The following is a 19,451-nucleotide window of genomic DNA, read 5'->3' on the forward strand; positions in this document are numbered from 1 at the left end:
AGCTGCTTTTAGTGGCTTTAAGGTTGGAGGGTGTGCAAGATTCTCACCAGCTCATTCATCTATTACTGTCATGTCATTCTACAATGTTAGTGTGACACATTATAGCCAGTTGGCATTTTTGAAAAGAAATATCTTAACAGCTACGATCACCCTGTTGTGTTGAGAAAAGCAAATATTTAAACAGCGGTAATTTCAATTTTTTTATTCATGTTTGAAAAACTGAAAATGTAGTGTGGCGATAGCACAAATCATTAAACTGCCAGTTACTTAGATCTTCTGCATTTATTAGCCATACTGTGAACACTTTTATGTAACCAGTTCTGTTTCAGGTACCCTTTAATGTGCTTGAATACAGCACATTAATATGTATTTGTGCACAAATGCATAACTGGAAGCATTTGACTTGACTGTGATTTGATAGCTGGGGTGGGAATCATAAAGTAAGTCATAATAATATCCTCATATGTTTCCCATGGTAACGACGGTATCACAGGACAACTCCTGCTATAATGGTTGCAAGAGTAGGACTCGTCACAGTATTTATGTAACTTTATTATGGAGTGAAATGAAGTAGTGACTCCTGCACGGCTACAAAAAAATCATGACATTAGTGCAAAACACAGTGTGATGTTTTTTTTCTATACTGAGCAGGTCTTACACAGCTTTCCTGACTACAATGAATCTGCTCTTGAAGCCTTTTAATTGAATCTGATTTGGTCTAACGGGGTTTGTGCGTGCGCGTCAGGTGTGGGCGTGGAAGGAAAACGTGTGGGAGAAGGAGAAGGGGACGCTGCTGGAGAGGTACACAGTGGAGCAGAGCAAACTGTCATCTGAGGGCGGTGGCGTCCTCTCCACCCTCACCATCAACAACGTGATGGAGTCCGACTTCCTGTCCACTTACAACTGCACGGCCTGGAACTCCTTCGGCCCGGGCACCATGATCATCACGCTGGAGGAGACCGGTGTGTTTCACATATATTTATAGAACATTTTTCAGTGTTCTGGAGAAAATCTCAATGAAATGACCATCTAGTGGGAAGGAGAAGTGAACACAATTATTCAGAAGTTTCACAAGGAAAGAAGACAATGATTAGAGTATGAGTTTAAAACAAAATATGCACATAAATCATAGTAAAAGCTGATTGTGTGTATGCATATAGCGACTAAAAGATGTTTCCTGCTTATATATTAAATTTTACATGTCTTGTTATGTAGCTTCATAAAATATTTGTTCCATTAAAGCCTTGCTGCTGCAGCGAAGAGCAGACATCTGTAACTCACTGTTCCTCTCTCTCACCCTCTCATTACAGAGGAGTTTCCAGTGGGGCTAATAGCTGGTGGGACCGTGGGCTCTACCATCTTCTTGTTCATATTCCTGCTGGTCCTCGTTCTCATTTTCTACCGGCAACGCAAAGGCAGTGAGTCGTACTCTCCATATGCTTTCACGTACATTATAAAGAAAATCTGCAAATCCATTGTTTCCCATGCCTTTTAAGGGAGCATCGCAGATTAAATGCTTCATTTAATGCCAAAAAACGGGCAGCAAACCAGAGAAAATCAAACACCTACGACTTCCTCTCCACCGTATGGATGCAGGTCCCCTCTGAACTTGTTCCCTTCAGCTCACGAAAACACACCGACTGACAAGCGTGTGTCAAGCTGCATTCAACCTCGCCGTGTTTTGCTTCCAGGTCGGCGCGGGGTCACGCTGGGTAAGCCCGACATCAAGGTAGAAACGATAAACAAGGAGACCCACAGCTTAGAGGAGGACTCCGGCAGCGTGTCCACAGCTTCGCGCATGGTCAAGGCCATGTACTCGGTGAGAAGCGGCAGGGTGTGTGCGTCTGTGTGTGTGTGTTTGGGTTGGATACTGTTTACACAGCCTGTAGTTGTAGAAAAAAACCCTCAGATTAACTCGGTAACCTCTTCCTGCACCACACTGTGGCTTTTGACTAAAGAAAAACACCATGTTTTTTCCCTTTTAATCTCCCCTTTTTAACACTTTCAATCCCATTTTCTCTTCTCCTGTCACACTCTGTCGCCTCCTTCCCTTTTCCTGTCTCCTCCTTGTTTTTGTTTTTTTGTTTTGTTTTGTTGTTTGACGGTTTAGTTTCTCCCCTCTGTGTCCTTCTCTCCTTCCAATCAGCCCTTTAAAGATGACATAGAGCTCAAGTCTGACCTCCGCAGTGACACCCTGGACACCCGCCAGGAGTATGACCTCAAGGTGAGATCACACAGATGCCAGAAACATTTGCGTATGTCAGTTCAGGAATGAGTGTTCTTCAAAACGTTGGAAAAAAGTATGATTTCTGAAGCCAGATTTTTCCTTTGGGCTAATCGTCTTTTCAGCAGAGATGTGTTCTGCCTCATTTGCTGGTGGTATGCTGGGAATAGTGTAAGTGCTGTACTCAGTATCTGTGAGAATGTTAGAGTAGGATATTTAAGATCAAATTTTTTCAGTGCAGCTGGCCTTAATTGCTGGAGCTCTTTTGGTCTTTTCTGCCTTTCCCTCTCAGTCCAACTGTGATGTAACTCTTCCCTCTGATTACATAGCGAGCTGGCTGCAGAGTCATTACAAGACAAAACACAGAAGAAGACAAAAACTCCATAAATTGGAAAGAAATGTTTAAAAGAACAAACCAGGTTCAAGCACACTCTGCCTATTTAGCTGGCATGAATCATTTACACATTTTGACACTGTGGGGTTGGGCTAAGGTGATGAATGAATTTTCACGCAAACAGCTGCCAAAATGTTCTTCTGAACTCCCCGCGCCCCCACCCTCCACCCACCATGAATATTTTGTGAGGGCAAACAAACCACCCCACTAGCTGAAGTGCTGCCTCGGATCACTTTGAAGAAACAGAGACATGAATCCGCCCCAGGAGGTTGTTAGATCACCCCGACAACTGCCTCAGCCAGACTGCTTTTTAAAAAAATTTTGTTCTTCCTGCTGCCTGAAGCAGCAAAACAGTGAAGCAAAGTTGGGTGGGAGAGAAGTCTGAAAGACAATGAAATTGCAGAAACATGTTAGATTGAGCTGAAGAGCAAATTGCGATGTAGTGAGCAAGGAAAGCATCGTTTCATTTTTAACGCAGGCATCCTGGGGTCAGCCCTGCGTGTTGTCCTGCTGCTCATGGACGCTTAAATTCAGCAAGAATCAGAATTTCTTCTTATTGTTAACTTGACTAATCTGGTCTCCTGGGATACAAAATACACAATAAGAATACCTGCCAAATAAAAGCCCAAATTCTGTATATACACTGGAAAGTTGATATCTCTGTGAGCTGCTAACAGCAGTTAAAAACATCCAGATATAGACGGTGGAGAGATAATAGCACTAAAGCTACTAAACCTTTAAAAAATGATTCTTATGTGTTGTCTTTTTTGGCAAATGAAACTTAAAATATAAGCACATGGAGGTGAGAGAGAGTCTGTAAACATAACTGTAGAATAATGTACAAATTATACAGTTATTTGCAGTTTTATCATCGGTTCATTTTTGACAAATCATTGATATTTCATTTTTAAATGGCCCAGTTATCGTCAGTTCTTTAGGACACCGTTAGTGTAATGTGCATTTTCTTGTTATTTTATATTTGAGTGAAATTCATAACAATAAAACAAACGGTGAAACTCGTGTGTTTCTGTTAGCAAATATTTGAACTGAAACTAATGAGATATACTCAGTGTACTCTTACATGCTATCCTCTTCCTTTCTATAATAATTTTGACCACTGGTTAAATATTGGTTACACATTTTTATGTGCATAATTTCCAGCTTTTCATTAAAATTATTACGCATGCAAATAAAAGTCTAAATGTAAAAACTGACAAGCAGGGTGACACGATGTCACGGTTCTCTCAGCTGTCGGGTTTGATAGGGCCGTGCTGCAGACGAATCATGCAGGGTGCTTTAGCCTTGAGTGTCATTTTTGAAGACTCCCAAGAAATCGATTTGCACTCATTTCTGCAAAGGACTCGAGCAGCTGAGTCACGATTAAGGAGCAAACTGGCCACACAGCACGATTTTAATGAATCTTCACCTTGATGTTAAACAGCTTAAAACTTGCGGTTAGCCCTGACCTCTGACCTTCCACGACTACAGAAAAGTCTCTGAGAGAACAGAAAGGAACATGATTTACTACAGAGACCTTTGAACTTTGCTAAATTGTTAAAAAATCATTAAAAATAAACTCTCTGAACTCTTTTTACTCATTCTTTCTTTTGTTTCCTGCTGTCTTGTTTCTCTCTTCAGGACCCCACCAATGGCTATTACAATGTGCGAGCCTCCACCCACGATGAAGTCCGTCCTGCCTCCCATTCCACCATGCACTACTCTGACTACCGCTCCCCCACGGGAACACCAGGGGGAGCTGCATCTATCAGCAGCAGCACCGGTGGCTCAGGTGCCACAGCCAGCGGAGGAGCCCCAGGGCCCCCTGGCCCCCTCACGTCACCCGGACGCCCACAAGCCTGCTACGACCCGCGACCGCCTTCCAGACTGTCCCACATCAGCTACGCCCAGTTCAACACCTTCACCCGCGGGGGCCAGAGCCAGCAGCCCCCGGCTAACCCTGCCCCTGCCACCAGTGAATTCCCTGGAGACTGCAGCCTCTTGGACTCCACTTCCCAGCTGGCCTACGACAACTATGGATACCCCTCGCACTACCAGACCTACCGAATGGGTTTTGCACCATCCAGCTTGGCTCCTCTGGAAGCCGGCCCGTCTTATGAGATGTACGGGGTAGGATCTGGGGTGGGCAGCCCTGGGGTTGGGGTTGGCCCAGGAGGCCCAGCTCCCTCGGGATCAGAGACTGGACTAGGAAAGTACGGCAGCTCCACTCGCTTCTCCTACACCTCACAACACTCTGACTACTCCCACAGCCGGCACACACAGCGGATGCAGACTCACGTGTGAGACAGAGATGCATACCCGCCTCACAGTCTTAGCTGCGCATGAGGAAGCATCTTATAAATAGAGTCACACCTGAAAACACTCAGTCACAAATTGACATGCACACATTATCACACACTAACATGAACACACCCTACTAAACACAAACACAACTACAGAAGACAAAAAAAACATGACACACACACACACAGGCACAAAGTCAGACAACCATGCCCGTGAGACGGGGGTAGGGGAAACAAGCAAGGAGCGAGCAAAAGAGAGGGTGGATAGGAAGGAGCTTAATGAGACAGGGAAGGGAAATTCCACAGTTTGGAATTCCCTCACTCCCGATGCGTTTGTAAATCTGAGCTCTGAAAGAGCGGACGGTGCAAGTCACAATCAAGATGGGTAATGAGAGCAAGAACCCGAGAGAGGACAAGAGATCGCTGATCTTTGGAGCCCATAGCCTTTGCTGTGAACTGACGTTGTAAAATGATGAGAGAGCGTCTTAAAAGCAAACTGAAAAACATAGTACAAACTGATCGGAAGAAACCTCAACCGGTGGAAGTCATTCCTGGCCGTCATTTTAACTTTCCTTTTTGCTGGTTGACTTATTCAGTGATCATAGAGCACATATACATAGTAGCCCAGCGCGCCCTTGTGTACAGTGGCACTTGGCCGTCATGCCTGTCAGGCAGGGTAGGGGACTGTTGGGCTGGGGAGGGGCGGGGGGGCTCGGGGGGGTTGTCGTCATTTTGCACTGCATCAACAGTATTCATGCTTAGACGTCTTAGACATCTATATCTGTGTTATGTCTTCTTTTTATTTGCACACAAGACTAGAGCTTTGTATTCTATTTTTTAACATTACAGAATTATTTTTGTCAGTGTAAAAACATGTAATGTGTACGTACGGACCAAAACTTTGAACGAGAGCGCACGTAGCTCGGGCCTGAGGGAAATCCACTGAGACAAGAGTGCCAACAGAAGAGCCTGAATTCAGGTTGTGTTTCACATCAGAAGGCTGTATCAGTGTATAAAAGAAACCTAGTGCCAAGTGTTCATGTTGTTCTTCACCTTAGACCATGTATATGCAGTAGAAGCTCCTACTATTGGCGGCTGTTGCTTTACAAACCAGGCTTGGGGGCCTTGAGTCATTCCCAGACAGTTTTTTGTAGGTTGGAGCCTTTATCTCCGAGCTCCGAACTACAAGCCTGGTGCAGACGGAGAGAGAAAACACAGATGTTGGGTTTAGAGTGGCCTTATAGAGGAACATGTCATACATTTCCATTTTTGAATCATTCCTCATCGTCCGTCTGCCAAAAATGGCCAGAGGAGAATGTGTAAGGAGAGGTTTAATGAAGGCTTGTCCACAATATTGACATGTAGTAGTGTATGACTGTGAGCGTGTGGGCGTGCGAGTGTGTGTGTGTGTGTGTGTGTGTGTGTGCGAGTGTGTGTGTGTGTGTGTGTGTGAGAGAGCGAGAGAGAGAAGGATCAAGGGGGAGTGCGTGGGCGTAGGCGCGCACATCGATTTGTACAGCGTGTTTGTATAGATGCGTGAATGACTGCGCGTGTACGGGAAGCATACTTTAAACACGCGGCGCCCCAATCGGAGCGCTCGCGTCACTATTGTATGCACTTGCGTGTGTGCATTTCTGTGTCTAAAAGTGTGTGGGTGTGTGTGTGTGTGTTTAAAGTATACGTCCATATCATTTCTCTCACAATCCTGTTACAGTACTTTTATACCTCTGGTAGGACTGTATCCTGTATTATTGTGTCTTTGAATTTAGAAAAATCCAATGTTTATCTTATTGTACTGTTCTTCGTAGCAGAGAAAACTGTTCAAAAGATGTACAACGAACGTTATCAAACTCTCATTTTTTAATTTCATTACCTTCAATATTTTTTAAAAATGGTATGTAATTATTTTTCCACAGTATTACATAAATAAAAGCACTGTTTTTTATAAAGTGTGGCATTTGTCATCTTTGAGTAGGTGGAGATTTTTTTTAACATGCACTGCTGGAGCTTCAATTCTTCATTGGAGAGTCCATTATAAGTCTGTAGTATGTTTATAGATGGCAGTACAAAGTGTTTTAGAAAAATAATAATAAACTTTTAATACTTTATCTAATTTTGGGGTCCTAATTTTGGCTGGTTTTGTAAAAACATTGAGTAAGTTCAATAGCCTGTGATTCTTTTTACCTTCCACTGCTGTTTTATATCCAATGTACCTGCTAGAGGTTACCAGCATGGGGGTAATCATTCAAATTCTTCCCATATTTATTAGGATCTAATTATAGTTAAGTTTAAATACAACCAAGACTGCACATGGATTATTGACTGGATGCACCATTGTATGATAATATAAGTGCAATATCCATCCAGGACAGAGAGACAGACAACCATTCAAGCTTGTATTCATGCCTGTGGTCAAATTAAGAATAACCAATTAACTATTAGTATAACTATTAGTAACTAAATGATGGATTGGGATTAAATAAGTTTATGCATCTTCCTGTTCCTTTATTAACATGTAAGTTATTTATTATTATTAATGTTTTGTTTTCCTTTTGATTTGCTTTTTTTGTTTGTCTTGTTTTTCTGTTTTTGTACTATTTTAACATGTTCAAAATAAAGATACAATACAATACAAATTAACCACCTGCATGTTTGTAGACAGTGAGAGCAAGCCAGAGTACCTGGGAGAACATGCCAAATCCACTTAAAAGACCTCAGTGAGAATTAGAAGTGAGAATTATTGATGTAAAAATGTAAGTTATGATATTAAATTGTTACTTTCATTTTATTATATATATATATATATATAATATTAATAATTCTTTATATTTTTAAATCTTCGTAGACATAAAAATAGAAAACAATGAATTGAACTACATTTACCGACAGGTGGCAGACACGACACCACGACTACAGAAGAGGAAACTCTCCTACGTCACTGGCCGGAGGTTGTCTAACAGCCAAGATGGCGGCCACAATGTTGAGGTCGCTTAGCAAACTCGGACGTCCTTCAACAAAATTGTTATTAGGCCATAATGTGCTGAGCCCTGGCTGTGCGCTGCTGCAGAACAGGTATGATAGCAAAAAGACAAACCGTGACTCCACGAGTTATCTTTGTCCTCATGACGGTCTTCGCTTAGCTCCTCACAGATGTGCATGCCGAGAGGCTCATGCTAGCAAAACGCTACATAATCCGGCTTTGCTGCTATAAAACATCGCAGGGCTCGCCCTGTGCAGTTTAGTAGTATGAAAATAAATGAAAAACATATTTATTGGCTGCTTGGCTATAACGAGTGCCCTCAGCAGCTTGTTTAGAGCATAGGTCCGCATCTCCCACTGTCGGGTTAACTGGAGATCTGCTGTCAGCGTGTGTCAGTGTTTACTACATCGGTGTTTCATGGTCAGTGAGGTCAAAATGGTTTTAACGCATAGACAGAAAATTAAAGGTTTTGGCACAAGGATGAAAATAAATAGATAATTTGGATGATTTTGGAGGTGTAGTACGCTATGTTTAACTCAGCTCAGGGCTTCAGAAGGTCTCTGAACCAAATTCAGGGGGATATAAACCTGTAACTAGCATTATGCAATGCTAGTTACTGACATATTTATGCCTCTGTATATTTGTAATATTCAGCATTAATACGTGCTATTTTATTACCGTGGCTGTATGTTACAGGACTCATGCAGTGCTGTCAAAAACATGTACATGCTTACTACTTCTATAGGAGTTAGGAGGGCACAGAGCAGCCAGATGGTGCTAATCAAATGCATTTGAATAACTGATCCGCAAATGTTACCAAACTAGCTGTTTGCTAGTTTTAGAGCACTCAGGTGTGTGTTAATACAACGCCACATTCTTTCCAGGGGTGGAAATCCCAACGAATGCAATCCACGGTCAGGCTGTGCAGTGCTCAGAGGAACTGGAAAATCCCAAGAGCTCCATCTTAGACTGTACAGGCCTGAGTTAGCATGTTAAGTGTTTAAATTCATGACAGTTCCCAGAGAAAAAGTTTGCAAAGTTGCTTCTGAAACCCCCCACAAGATTTAATTATCATTTAATAATAGTATGTAAGTTCACGCACAAATCAGTGATTTGCTGAATGACATCACTTACAGTTTTGGCATTGTCCCACATATTCTGGAGGATCTGTGGTTTTTTTCTCATTGCATTGTTGCTCTCATGCAAAGTCTTTGGAAGGCTGTACCTTTTCTGGCTTCCTTTTCGTACACAGTTGTTTCAGTGTCTTCAGGCTTCTTTCTTGCATTATTACCACTTTTTCCACTTTACCTGGAGCTCAGCGTATTTCCTTATGTAGACATGGGGCCTTGGCAGTATGCAGAGTGCACAAGCCTGCTGGTTCAGAGTGATTCTGATTTACTTACATACACACAATGGCAAGACCAAAATAGGCCGGTGCACACATTTCATAAACCTGGTGGTAGTTTTGAGTGTGTGTTTGTTTTTGCGTGGGATAAGAGTGTTTCCATACGTACTTATCTGCCTTCACACACATATGAAATTCATCAGGCTTTCCGCAAGGTTTAAGAGTGTGTTTATGGGAATTTTTGATCATTTTGTCACAAGTACATTTGTGAGGTCATGCACTGATGTTGAACGAGAAGGCTTGGGTTTCAGTCTCTCCTTTAGTTCATCCCAAAGATGTTCTATCGGGTTGAGGTCAGGATTCTATCCACGCCAGTCAAGTTCGTCCACACCAAACTCACTCATCCTTGTCTTTATGGACCTTACTTTGTGCATTGGTGCACAATCATGTTGGAACAGGAAGGGGAAATCCCCAAACTGTTCCTACAAAGTTTGGAGCAGGAAATTGTCCAAAATGTCTTGATATGTTGAAACATTAAGAATTTCTTTCACTGGAACTAAAGGGCCGAGCCCAACTCCTGAAAAACAACTCCACACCATAATCCAGTGCAGTCACACAAGTACCGTTCTCCGGTCAACCACCAAACCCAGACTCATCCTTCAGATTGCCAGACAGAAGTGTGATTGGTCACTCCAGAGAACACGTCTCCACTGCTCTAGTTTCCAGGGATGGAGAGTTTTATACCACTCAATGCAGCTGCTCGACGATAAAAACCGATTCCATGAAGGTCTTTACGCACTGTTCTTTAGCTAATCCGAAGCCCATTGAAGTATGGAGGTCTGTAGAGATTCGCTCTGCAGAAAGTTGGTGACATCTGCACACTCTTCAGCATCCGCTGACTCTGAATGGATGAGTGAAAACTTAAAATGAGTAAATGAGGGATAGCTGTTCCAGTCGCAGAAGTAAATCTACAAAGTTTCAAAGTCCAAACCTCAACCTCATTGAAACACTGTCGGGAGATCTTAGGAGAGCCTGCAGACCTCAATGATCTGAAGCCGCATTGTAAAAAAAAAAAAACTTGGCCAAAATTCCTCCACAATGACACGAGAGACTGATAAAGTGATGCACAAAACAATTACTCGACCTAAGTTCTGCAAAAGGTGGCCCTCCAAACTACTGAATCATTGACATATTTTGTTTTTCACGAAGAAAACTTTCCATCTCTGCATGTTTCCTTGATGAGCTACTTCTAACGATCAGTCCTCAGGTTGGCAGGCTCAGTTCCAAGTAACATCTGATAATGAGGTTAAGGCTTTAAGCAGCGCGTAGGTAGCCTGAGGCACCACCTTTTTGTACTGCAGGATCGTGTTAGCACTGATAAAGGTCGCCACCCAGCCTCATACCTACATCGCCTTAAAAATAACCTTGCTGTGTTTCACAGGCAGAAACAATGGCAGCCAGATGTGGAGTGGACGGAGCAGTTCGCTGGTGCAGTCATGTACCCCACTGCTGTTAATGAGAAGTGGACACCGCCCCCGTGGAATGGTAAAGACTGCTGTTCACCAACATCTACTCGTTTCAAATATTACTTTTTTCTTTTAATTGTAACTGAAAGGGAAAATAATGAGCTGCCAAGACTGCGGGAGAGTTGAACACAGTCCAAGTCTAAATGTATCATGTCAGCCTTTGGCAGAGACAGAACGGTAAAACGTTTGACTTATTTCCATTTTTGTCCTCTGTGTTTTCTGTCTGCCAGCCTTCATTAAGATGGGAGGCAGGTATTCAGTGTCTGACTTACGCGTTTCTATTTCCACAGTGCACTTGATTTAAGATGTGCTCATAGTTTGGGCAGCTTGTTCCGCATTATGGTTATTTGTTTGATGAAAACAAACGTGCTGGTCTGTCAGACTGGTCGAACTTTAGTTTGCTGTTTTGTGCTCTTTGTTTTTCAGACAAAGATCCTCCTGCAGAGAAGGAGGTGTCCAACCTGACGATTAACTTCGGCCCTCAGCATCCTGCAGCTCACGGTGTGCTGCGTCTTGTGTTGGAGCTCAGCGGGGAGTCTGTCAAGAAATGTGACCCACACATTGGCCTGCTGCATCGTGGCACAGAAAAGCTAATCGAGTATAAGACATACCTGCAGGTACTGAACAATGGGATGACTTAAGTGGTCTTTGTACTCGCCAACTTCCAGCCATTACATACCTGTTAAATTATTTTGTATGCATGTAAGTGTAGGGGCAGTTTGTATTATTTTTGTAACCATCCTCATTTAAATAAAACACGTTCTGCTGCAGGCTCTGCCCTACTTTGACCGCCTGGACTATGTTTCCATGATGTGTAATGAGCAAGCCTACTCTCTGGCTGTGGAGAAGCTGCTCAACATCCAGGCCCCACCCCGTGCACAGTGGATCAGAGGTACTGAGCATGAGTGGTCAAATATGAAAACTCCTGAAGAAAAAATATTTAAAAAAACATTATTCTGGAAGTCTTATTTAACCACTATTAATGCCAAATTTGCATTTTATAAATTATTACAATTTGTAATAATTTATAAATTATTATATTATTATATTATTATTATATTATTATAATTTTTTTATTTAATTACAATGTAGTTTGCACTTATGTACTCATATCTACATATCTTTAGTTTGTGTATTTAGCTGAAGGAAACTGTGTTTTTTTTTTTCTTTCTATTTTCTGACAGACTATTAAGTCTGTCAGAAAATAGAAAAAAATAAAAATGCTATAAATGAAATAAATATAAATATAGCTAGGGGCAGGGATAGTGGGTAAATTCAAATTCAAATTTTTATTTGTCACGTACACAGTCATACACAGTACGATATGCAGTGAAATGCTTAGACAACTGCTCGTGACCTAAAGTGGTCGCCCCATGATTGGAAGGTTGGGGGTTTGAATCTACTAAACGGCTACCCCGAGGTACCCATTCACTGAGTGAATGGGTTAAATGCAGATGAGTAATTTCCCTATGGGGATTAATAAAGTATGCATTACATTATTGTTATGACTGTAAGATGAATCAAATTTAATGTTGTGCACTTTCATGGTACTTGCGCAGCATTGTTTTCTCTGGAAGTGTAAGACCTTCACTGGGCAAAAAAAAACCCTTTTAAAGCTTGATTTCATGAGCATTTAACAAACGTTTACATTTTTTTGAGTTTCCAACAGCAGTTTTCTTTGTCTGGTATGTTTGTTTTTGACCCTTTGCTTTAAGATGCAGTTAAAAATGACACACTAGGGGGCGCTAACTAAACATAAGCGCTGCTACTGTCTTCTATTGGTCCATTACAAAGTTCACAGCATAGGCTGCACGGAGATGTACGCTCAGTGTGTTTCTGTGTCACAGACACGTGCCTCTCACCTTTAGCCTTGTACGGAACAAATGAGGTTTCTGGTAGAGATCAGGCAGCCACAATTGCACAACGTACATGAACTTGAAGATCTGAAAAGACTACATTTTCCAATGTGGAGAATTGGAAAATGTAGTTGTGGTTGCTTGGATTCTTCCTCAACAGGAAACAGTGAGAACCAAGGATCAGAGTCGTAGTTTTGTTTCAAAGAGGATCACTTTAAAGTCGTGTCTGGCAACAAAAAGCGTCAACTACTGTGTTGACTGTTGTGTTGTGTACCTGCCTTTAATGTTTAGGCTCTATTTGTGAAGAGTTAACTTGACATACGAGCTATCTAGAGCTAACATGCCCTCTGTTCTTGCACTCAGTTAGTGTTCCTGGGGCTTTTTTATCTGATTGAATTGATTGTTTGACCAAGTAATCACCAATCTAATTTCAAGAAGCATTGAAGTGTTTAAGTAGATTTTTTTATTTTATTTTATTTTACGTGGACACTAACAAAACATGTTGAACTGAAAGTAAAGTAAAACTTCACCAGTGAGCAGCTGGAACCTGTTTCCAGTTTGTTGAGCTCTGTTCTGTGTCGTTTGTAGTGCTGTATGGAGAGTTGACTCGCATCCTGAACCACATCATGGCCATCACCACACATGCTCTCGACATTGGCGCCATGACTCCCTTCTTTTGGATGTTCGAGGAGCGAGAGAAGGTAACGGAACAACAATCACAAGGTGTACTGTGGTTCTAATCTGGGGATTGTTCTAGTTTTTTTTTGTTGAGTCAAGCCCGCTCCCAAAATCGCTGTATCTTTGATTCATAAACAGTAGCTATGTTCTCATCAGTTAGTGGCACAGTGACCTTCAGCTCTTCAGGTGTTTACTCAACAATATCCTGTGTGTGAGTCAGGATGTGGGCCACGTCTGACTTCACATTTTCACTGAGTCACTGAAAGTGTCCCAAAAATGACAGGACTGTAAAATGAGTCAACCGCTTGAGTCTGAATCTTCTGCTGGCGATACAATGTGATGATCTGAAGAGAATCCTGGTTTACGGCATCCAGCGTAGCATGAAATGAGGAGTTTGTGGCTCCACGGTGATGTTACTTAATTCCGGGTTGCTTTGATAGTGAGATTCGGGTTGTCTGTGTTTTTAGGTCAGAGTGTTACTTATCTTCTTTTTGACAATACCCCACAGATTCACTAAGGGGTTCAGCCAAGTCAAGCAAACACAGTAGTAAGTGGTCATCAAAGGATTTGGTGTTAGTGAAATGAAAACTGCATCATCATAAATCCTGACAACAGGTGGAATACGCAGTCCTCCAAAATCTACGGCTACACTGTTGCATAAAGTACTAATATGCTGATAAAACAATGGTACCCCGAATAATCAAAGTCTAGAAACTTCACACTGAACTTCAAACGTCTTGCATTCAGTGTCTGTTGACTAGACACTTGATTGCAGTGGCACCAGCCTCAGTCTACTCATTGAGAGTCTCAGTTGTTTGATTGTAACAGCATTCATCAGTGAAATGATAACCTATCACCGTGATCGACTGGTACATACGATTGTAGCTTTTCTTTTAAAATAGGCCGTCTAATCCAGCGTATGAGTTTTGCCACTAATCCTGAGACTGTGACACTACTGTACATGGAAATGTGTGGGGTTTTTTTCTTTTTCTTTCCTCTTTAAATCTTTAATTCTTGTCTCCTCTCAGATGTTTGAGTTTTATGAACGAGTGTCTGGAGCAAGGATGCACGCTGCATACGTCAGGCCTGGTGGCGTACATCAGGTAGGAGAAGAATTCATTACATTTTTATAACTAGAAAGTTCAACACTTCTCTAAACATGCTTTTTAAAATCTATCTATAGATACATATACAGTGGGGCAAAAAAGTATTTAGTCAGCCACCGATTGTGCAAGTTCCCCCACCTAAAATGATGACAGAGGTCAGTAATTTGCACCAGAGGTACACTTCAACTGTGAGAGACAGAATGTGAAAAAAAAATCCATGAATCCACATGGTAGGATTTGTAAAGAATTTATTCGTAAATCAGGGTGGAAAATAAGTATTTGGTCAATAACAAAAATACAACTCAATACTTTGTAACATAACCTTTGTTGGCAATAACAGAGGTCAAACGTTTACTATAGGTCTTTACCAGGTTTGCACACACAGTAGCTGGTATTTTGGCCCATTCCTCCATGCAGATCTTCTCGAGAGCAGTGATGTTTTGGGGCTGTCGCCGAGCAACACGGACTTTCAACTCCCGCCACAGATTTTCTATGGGGTTGAGGTCTGGAGACTGGCTAGGCCACTCCAGGACTTTCAAATGCTTCTTACGGAGCCACTCCTTTGTTGCCCGGGCGGTGTGTTGTGGATCATTGTCATGTTGGAAGACCCAGCCTCGTTTCATCTTCAAAGTTCTCACTGATGGAAGGAGGTTTTGGCTCAAAATCTCACGATACATGGCCCCATTCATTCTGTCCTTAACACGGATCAGTCGTCCTGTCCCCTTGGCAGAAAAACAGCCCCATAGCATGATGTTTCCACCCCCATGCTTCACAGTAGGTATGGTGTTCTTGGGATGCAACTCAGTATTCCTCGTCCTCCAAACACGACGAGTTGAGTTTATACCAAAAAGTTCTACTTTGGTTTCATCTGACCACATGACATTCTCCCAATCCTCTGCTGTATCATCCATGTGCTCTCTGGCAAACTTCAGACGGGCCTGGACATGCACTGGCTTCAGCAGCGGAACACGTCTGGCACTGCGGGATTTGATTCCCTGCCGTTGTAGTGTGTTACTGATGGTGACCTTTGTTACTTTGGTCCCAGCTCTCTGCAGGTCATTCACCAGGTCCCCCCGTGTGGTTCTGGGATCTTTGCTCACCGTTCTCATGATCATTTTGACCTCACGGGATGAGATCTTGCGTGGAGCCCCAGATCGAGGGAGATTATCAGTGGTCTTGTATGTCTTCCATTTTCTGATGATTGCTCCCACAGTTGGTTTTTTCACACCAAGCTGCTTGCCTATTGTAGATTCACTCTTCCCAGTCTGGTGCAGGTCTACAATACTTTTCCTGGTGTCCTTCGAAAGCTCTTTGGTCTTGGCCATGGCGGAGTTTGGAGTCTGACTGTTTGATGCTGTGGACAGGTGTCTTTTATACAGATGATGAGTTCAAACAGGTGCCATTCATACAGGTAATGAGTGGGGGACAGAAAAGCTTCTTACAGAAGACGTTACAGGTCTGTGAGAGCCAGAGGTTTTCCTTGTTTGAGGTGACCAAATACTTATTTTCCACCCTGATTTACGAATAAATTCTTTACAAATCCTACCATGTGGATTCATGGATTTTTTTTTTCACATTCTGTCTCTCACAGTTGAAGTGTACCTCTGGTGCAAATTACTGACCTCTGTCATCATTTTAAGTGGGGGAACTTGCACAATCGGTGGCTGACTAAATACTTTTTTGCCCCACTGTAGATTATATAGATAGATAGATGAGAGATGCAATCTAAAGATCAGTATAATATTGTTGCATTTGAATATGTTTCAGGATTTGCCTCTTGGCCTGATGGATGACATCTATGAGTGGTGTAAGAATTTCTCCATTCGGATTGATGAAGTTGAAGAGGTGAATGACTCCATGTTCTCCTCAGTTCTCCACAAGCTCTCAGTGAGCTCAAGCACGATGGGCGTGTGGAGCTTGTGGATGCAATAAATTTAAAGTGACATTCATGTTGGATTTCCTTCATGCAGATGCTGACCAACAATCGTATCTGGAAGAATCGCACTGTGGACATCGGAGTGGTTTCTGCTGAGGAGGCCCTCAACTACGGTTTCAGGTAACCCATAAATGAAAGTTCACTGACATATTAGAAAATTAAGTTACACTGATGACAATGATGGCTTCACTTGCACAGTAGTGAGCTGTTATAAATGCATTCTAAATGAATAAACAAACCCTCCTAAAGGGAAGTGACACTGCTGTGTCAGAGGCAACGCGTGTTTTCAGTCTTAATAATGGTGCAATCTGCCACAAACTTATGAAATCAGTTTGTATAATTCATTTAAATAATCTCCTTCTGGAAGCTGCTAGAAATACATGTGTTTGTAAACCTTGAAATGCATCACTCTGCTTTTCCCACCACCAGTGGAGTCATGTTACGAGGGTCTGGAATCAAGTGGGACCTGAGGAAGTCTCAGCCCTATGACAAGTACGATGAAGTGGAATTTGACGTTCCGATTGGAAGCAATGGAGACTGCTATGACAGGTAAGACTCCTCCAGACAAACAGCCCGAGTCTTCTCTATAGCAGCCCGGGTATGAGCACACCAGAAGAATATTTGGTCTCTTTATTATATATATTCTTCTACTGTCTCTTATTATTGAGCAGTTTAGTCTTTTTGAAATGAAATACTTGTGATTTATGTGAGTTTATCTGTTGTTTTTTTACAAAAGGCTGCCTATAGAACCAGGTCTTACCACTCGGCAGCTGCCATGGCGCATATCTCTGTTTCTGATCAAAGCAACACAATGTAAATTTAGCAGTAAATATGTCACCCAGTTTAAAACTCAGACGTTCAGCCTAGCAACAGAAAGCTTCACAGAGACATTATTGGCCAACTGTGTTTAAAAGGAATCCTGGTTTACGTGCCTACACGGTGAGAGCTTGATGCTCCTGGCTTTCATGAATGCAGCATAAATAATCAGAATGAGCCGTCACTCACAGACGGCAGAAGTTGGCGACCTCGTTTGTCCACAGAGTTTGACCTATTTTCTGATCACCCTCTTGGAGTGACTAAACATGTGGCTGCGTACAAAGCACATTGTGGTTCACCAGTCTCACTGGCATGAGTGGAACACATCCACTTCTGTTTTAATCAGTCAAAATGGCCCTGGGAACGATTTTTTTCTCCTTCAGGTCGATTTCCTGTACTATACTATGCCGTAGTACTGTAGTTGTGTAATGCACTCTGAGCATGATGATGCCAGACTGAGCTGCTAACGTCTGCCTTCCACCTTCTCTGCAGAGTGTTTGAGGTGTATATCGTGTAGTGGCGTAGAGCAACATCAGTCCTGTGGTTTACTGCTACTTGTGTGTGTATGTGTGCGGCTCAGGTATCTGTGCAGAGTGGAGGAGATGAGGCAGTCCCTGAGGATCATGCACCAGGCGATGAACAAGATGCCAGAGGGCGAGATAAAGGTGGATGATGCCAAAGTGGCTCCGCCTAAGAGGTCTGAGATGAAGGTGTGTTGAGTAGAGAGGTTTCCTCTTTTGCTGTGCAGCCTGCAGGCTATTTACGTTCTTCTCTGTATTTCATCACTCGTGTGTTATTTCAATTTCTTGTTAATTTGTGTTCACTCGTCCTTTTTCAGAGTTAGGACAGTTTTATTGTAAAACTCAATTAAATTTGGCTGCACTTAAGGCTGGAAACCACCTGTACTTCCCCTCACTGTTGTAATGTTAACATTCCCTCAATATACACTGATGCTCTTTTCTTTTTATGCTTTTTTCCCCCCACAAACTTTGTGTTATTTTGCTAGATGTCCATGGAGTCTCTGATTCACCACTTTAAACTGTACACAGAGGGCTACCAGGTCCCCCCAGGGGCCACATACACAGCTGTAGAGGCACCTAAGGTGAGAGCACTCAGTGTAGAGTATAAGGACAAATTGTGCAGTCATCAAAGTGTACGACTAAGGCTTTTTGAGTCTTAATTAGATGGGACTTTGTTGTGGTGTAATATGCTTATTGGAGTGTGTGTGTGTGTGTGTGTGTGTGTCTGTGTGTGCGTGTGTGTGGCTTGCAGGGAGAGTTTGGTGTATATATGGTTTCAGACGGCTCCAGCAGACCCTATCGCTGCAAGATCAAAGCCCCTGGATTCGCTCACTTGGTGCGTACTTAAAAATTTCACACGACACTGTGAAATATTAAATACTCCCACCATCAATTATTCAGCTCATTTAACGGCTTGTCCTCTAGGCTACTTTGACTTCATTAACTATATTTTATTAAGCGTTACGGAGCAGTTTTTTTTTTTTTTTTTTTGTCCAAAGCTCTCCTCGGCTTCCTTCCTGTTCGTCTTAGCTCATGGTTAAACGAGCTAATGCAGTTGAACGTCGTCATTAGAATTTGGGTTTACAAGGCTAAAAATGTGTTTGAAGTTGCATAAACAAACTAATTGAGTCGTTACTGTGATAACTCGAGGCTATAATCTCATGAATTAAGACAACTTTTGTGCTCTCGTGCATACTGGAAGCTTCACTTGCTCTAAATGTTACTTCATGTTTGCTTCTTTCTAGGCCGGTCTGGATAAAATGGCCAAAGGACACATGTTGGCAGATGTGGTGGCCATCATTGGTGAGAATGTCACAATAACTTAAATACTTGCAGACATGCAGAAGCGAGCGTGCAAACGGAGCTGCTTCACATCGAGTGTTATCTTCTTGCAGGTACGCAGGACATAGTGTTTGGAGAGGTGGACCGTTAAAGCGATACTCTTAATGTGTCGCTTCCCCAGCGAGGACTCTCTCTCTCTGTCACACCACTATCTTGTCAGACGGGCTTTCTTCCTGTTCTCTTTTCACTGTAGTGAGCTTTTTGACAGGCGGCTTCGTTTATCACCATTCATGTACAATGCCCAAATCAACCTAATAAATATTTTATGTCTGAACAGTAAACGCATCTGTTTTCTTTGTCCCACTGCGATAAGTTGACATCTTAAGGCTTCGTAAAGTCTAAAACACCCTCTTTTTTTTTTTCTTTTTTTCTTTCCACGCTCTTGTGCCGCCTGAAAACAAATAAAGTATTAAAGATGACAGCAGACA

The 19,451-nt window shown here is 42.3% G+C and overlaps 2 protein-coding genes across 4 annotated transcripts in view; both read left to right on the forward strand.

Annotated features, from left to right (window-relative positions):
* The window catches only part of kirrel1a (kirre like nephrin family adhesion molecule 1a), a 32,582-nt gene extending 25,702 nt beyond the window's left edge, over positions 1–6,880 (forward strand). The window contains exons 11-15 of one of the 3 annotated variants that reach the window (XM_004567098.4): positions 746–962; positions 1,311–1,418; positions 1,692–1,819; positions 2,111–2,224; positions 4,257–6,880. In XM_004567098.4, the coding sequence (XP_004567155.1) occupies positions 746–962; positions 1,311–1,418; positions 1,692–1,819; positions 2,111–2,224; positions 4,257–4,919 (1,230 nt within the window). In that variant the 3' untranslated portion in view covers positions 4,920–6,880. The remainder of the gene's footprint in view (positions 1–745; positions 963–1,310; positions 1,419–1,691; positions 1,820–2,110; positions 2,225–4,256) is intronic. The other 2 variants (XM_004567099.4, XM_076881958.1) reach the window with 2 other exon arrangements.
* Positions 6,881–7,838: 958 nt separating this feature from the next.
* On the forward strand, positions 7,839–19,304 carry ndufs2 (NADH:ubiquinone oxidoreductase core subunit S2). Its single transcript, XM_004567096.3, has 14 exons — positions 7,839–7,990; positions 10,685–10,788; positions 11,196–11,386; positions 11,541–11,661; positions 13,214–13,326; positions 14,332–14,406; positions 16,177–16,254; positions 16,380–16,465; positions 16,775–16,894; positions 17,742–17,871; positions 18,168–18,263; positions 18,434–18,517; positions 18,927–18,984; positions 19,077–19,304. The coding sequence occupies exons 1-14, from the start codon at positions 7,884–7,886 to the stop codon at positions 19,112–19,114; spliced, it is 1,401 nt and encodes a 466-aa protein (XP_004567153.1). The 5' UTR covers positions 7,839–7,883; the 3' UTR covers positions 19,115–19,304.
* The last annotated feature ends 147 nt before the right edge of the window (positions 19,305–19,451 follow it).

The sequence above is a fragment of the Maylandia zebra genome, linkage group LG3 (assembly GCF_041146795.1).
Source record: "Maylandia zebra isolate NMK-2024a linkage group LG3, Mzebra_GT3a, whole genome shotgun sequence".
NCBI classification, from domain to species: domain Eukaryota; kingdom Metazoa; phylum Chordata; class Actinopteri; order Cichliformes; family Cichlidae; genus Maylandia; species Maylandia zebra.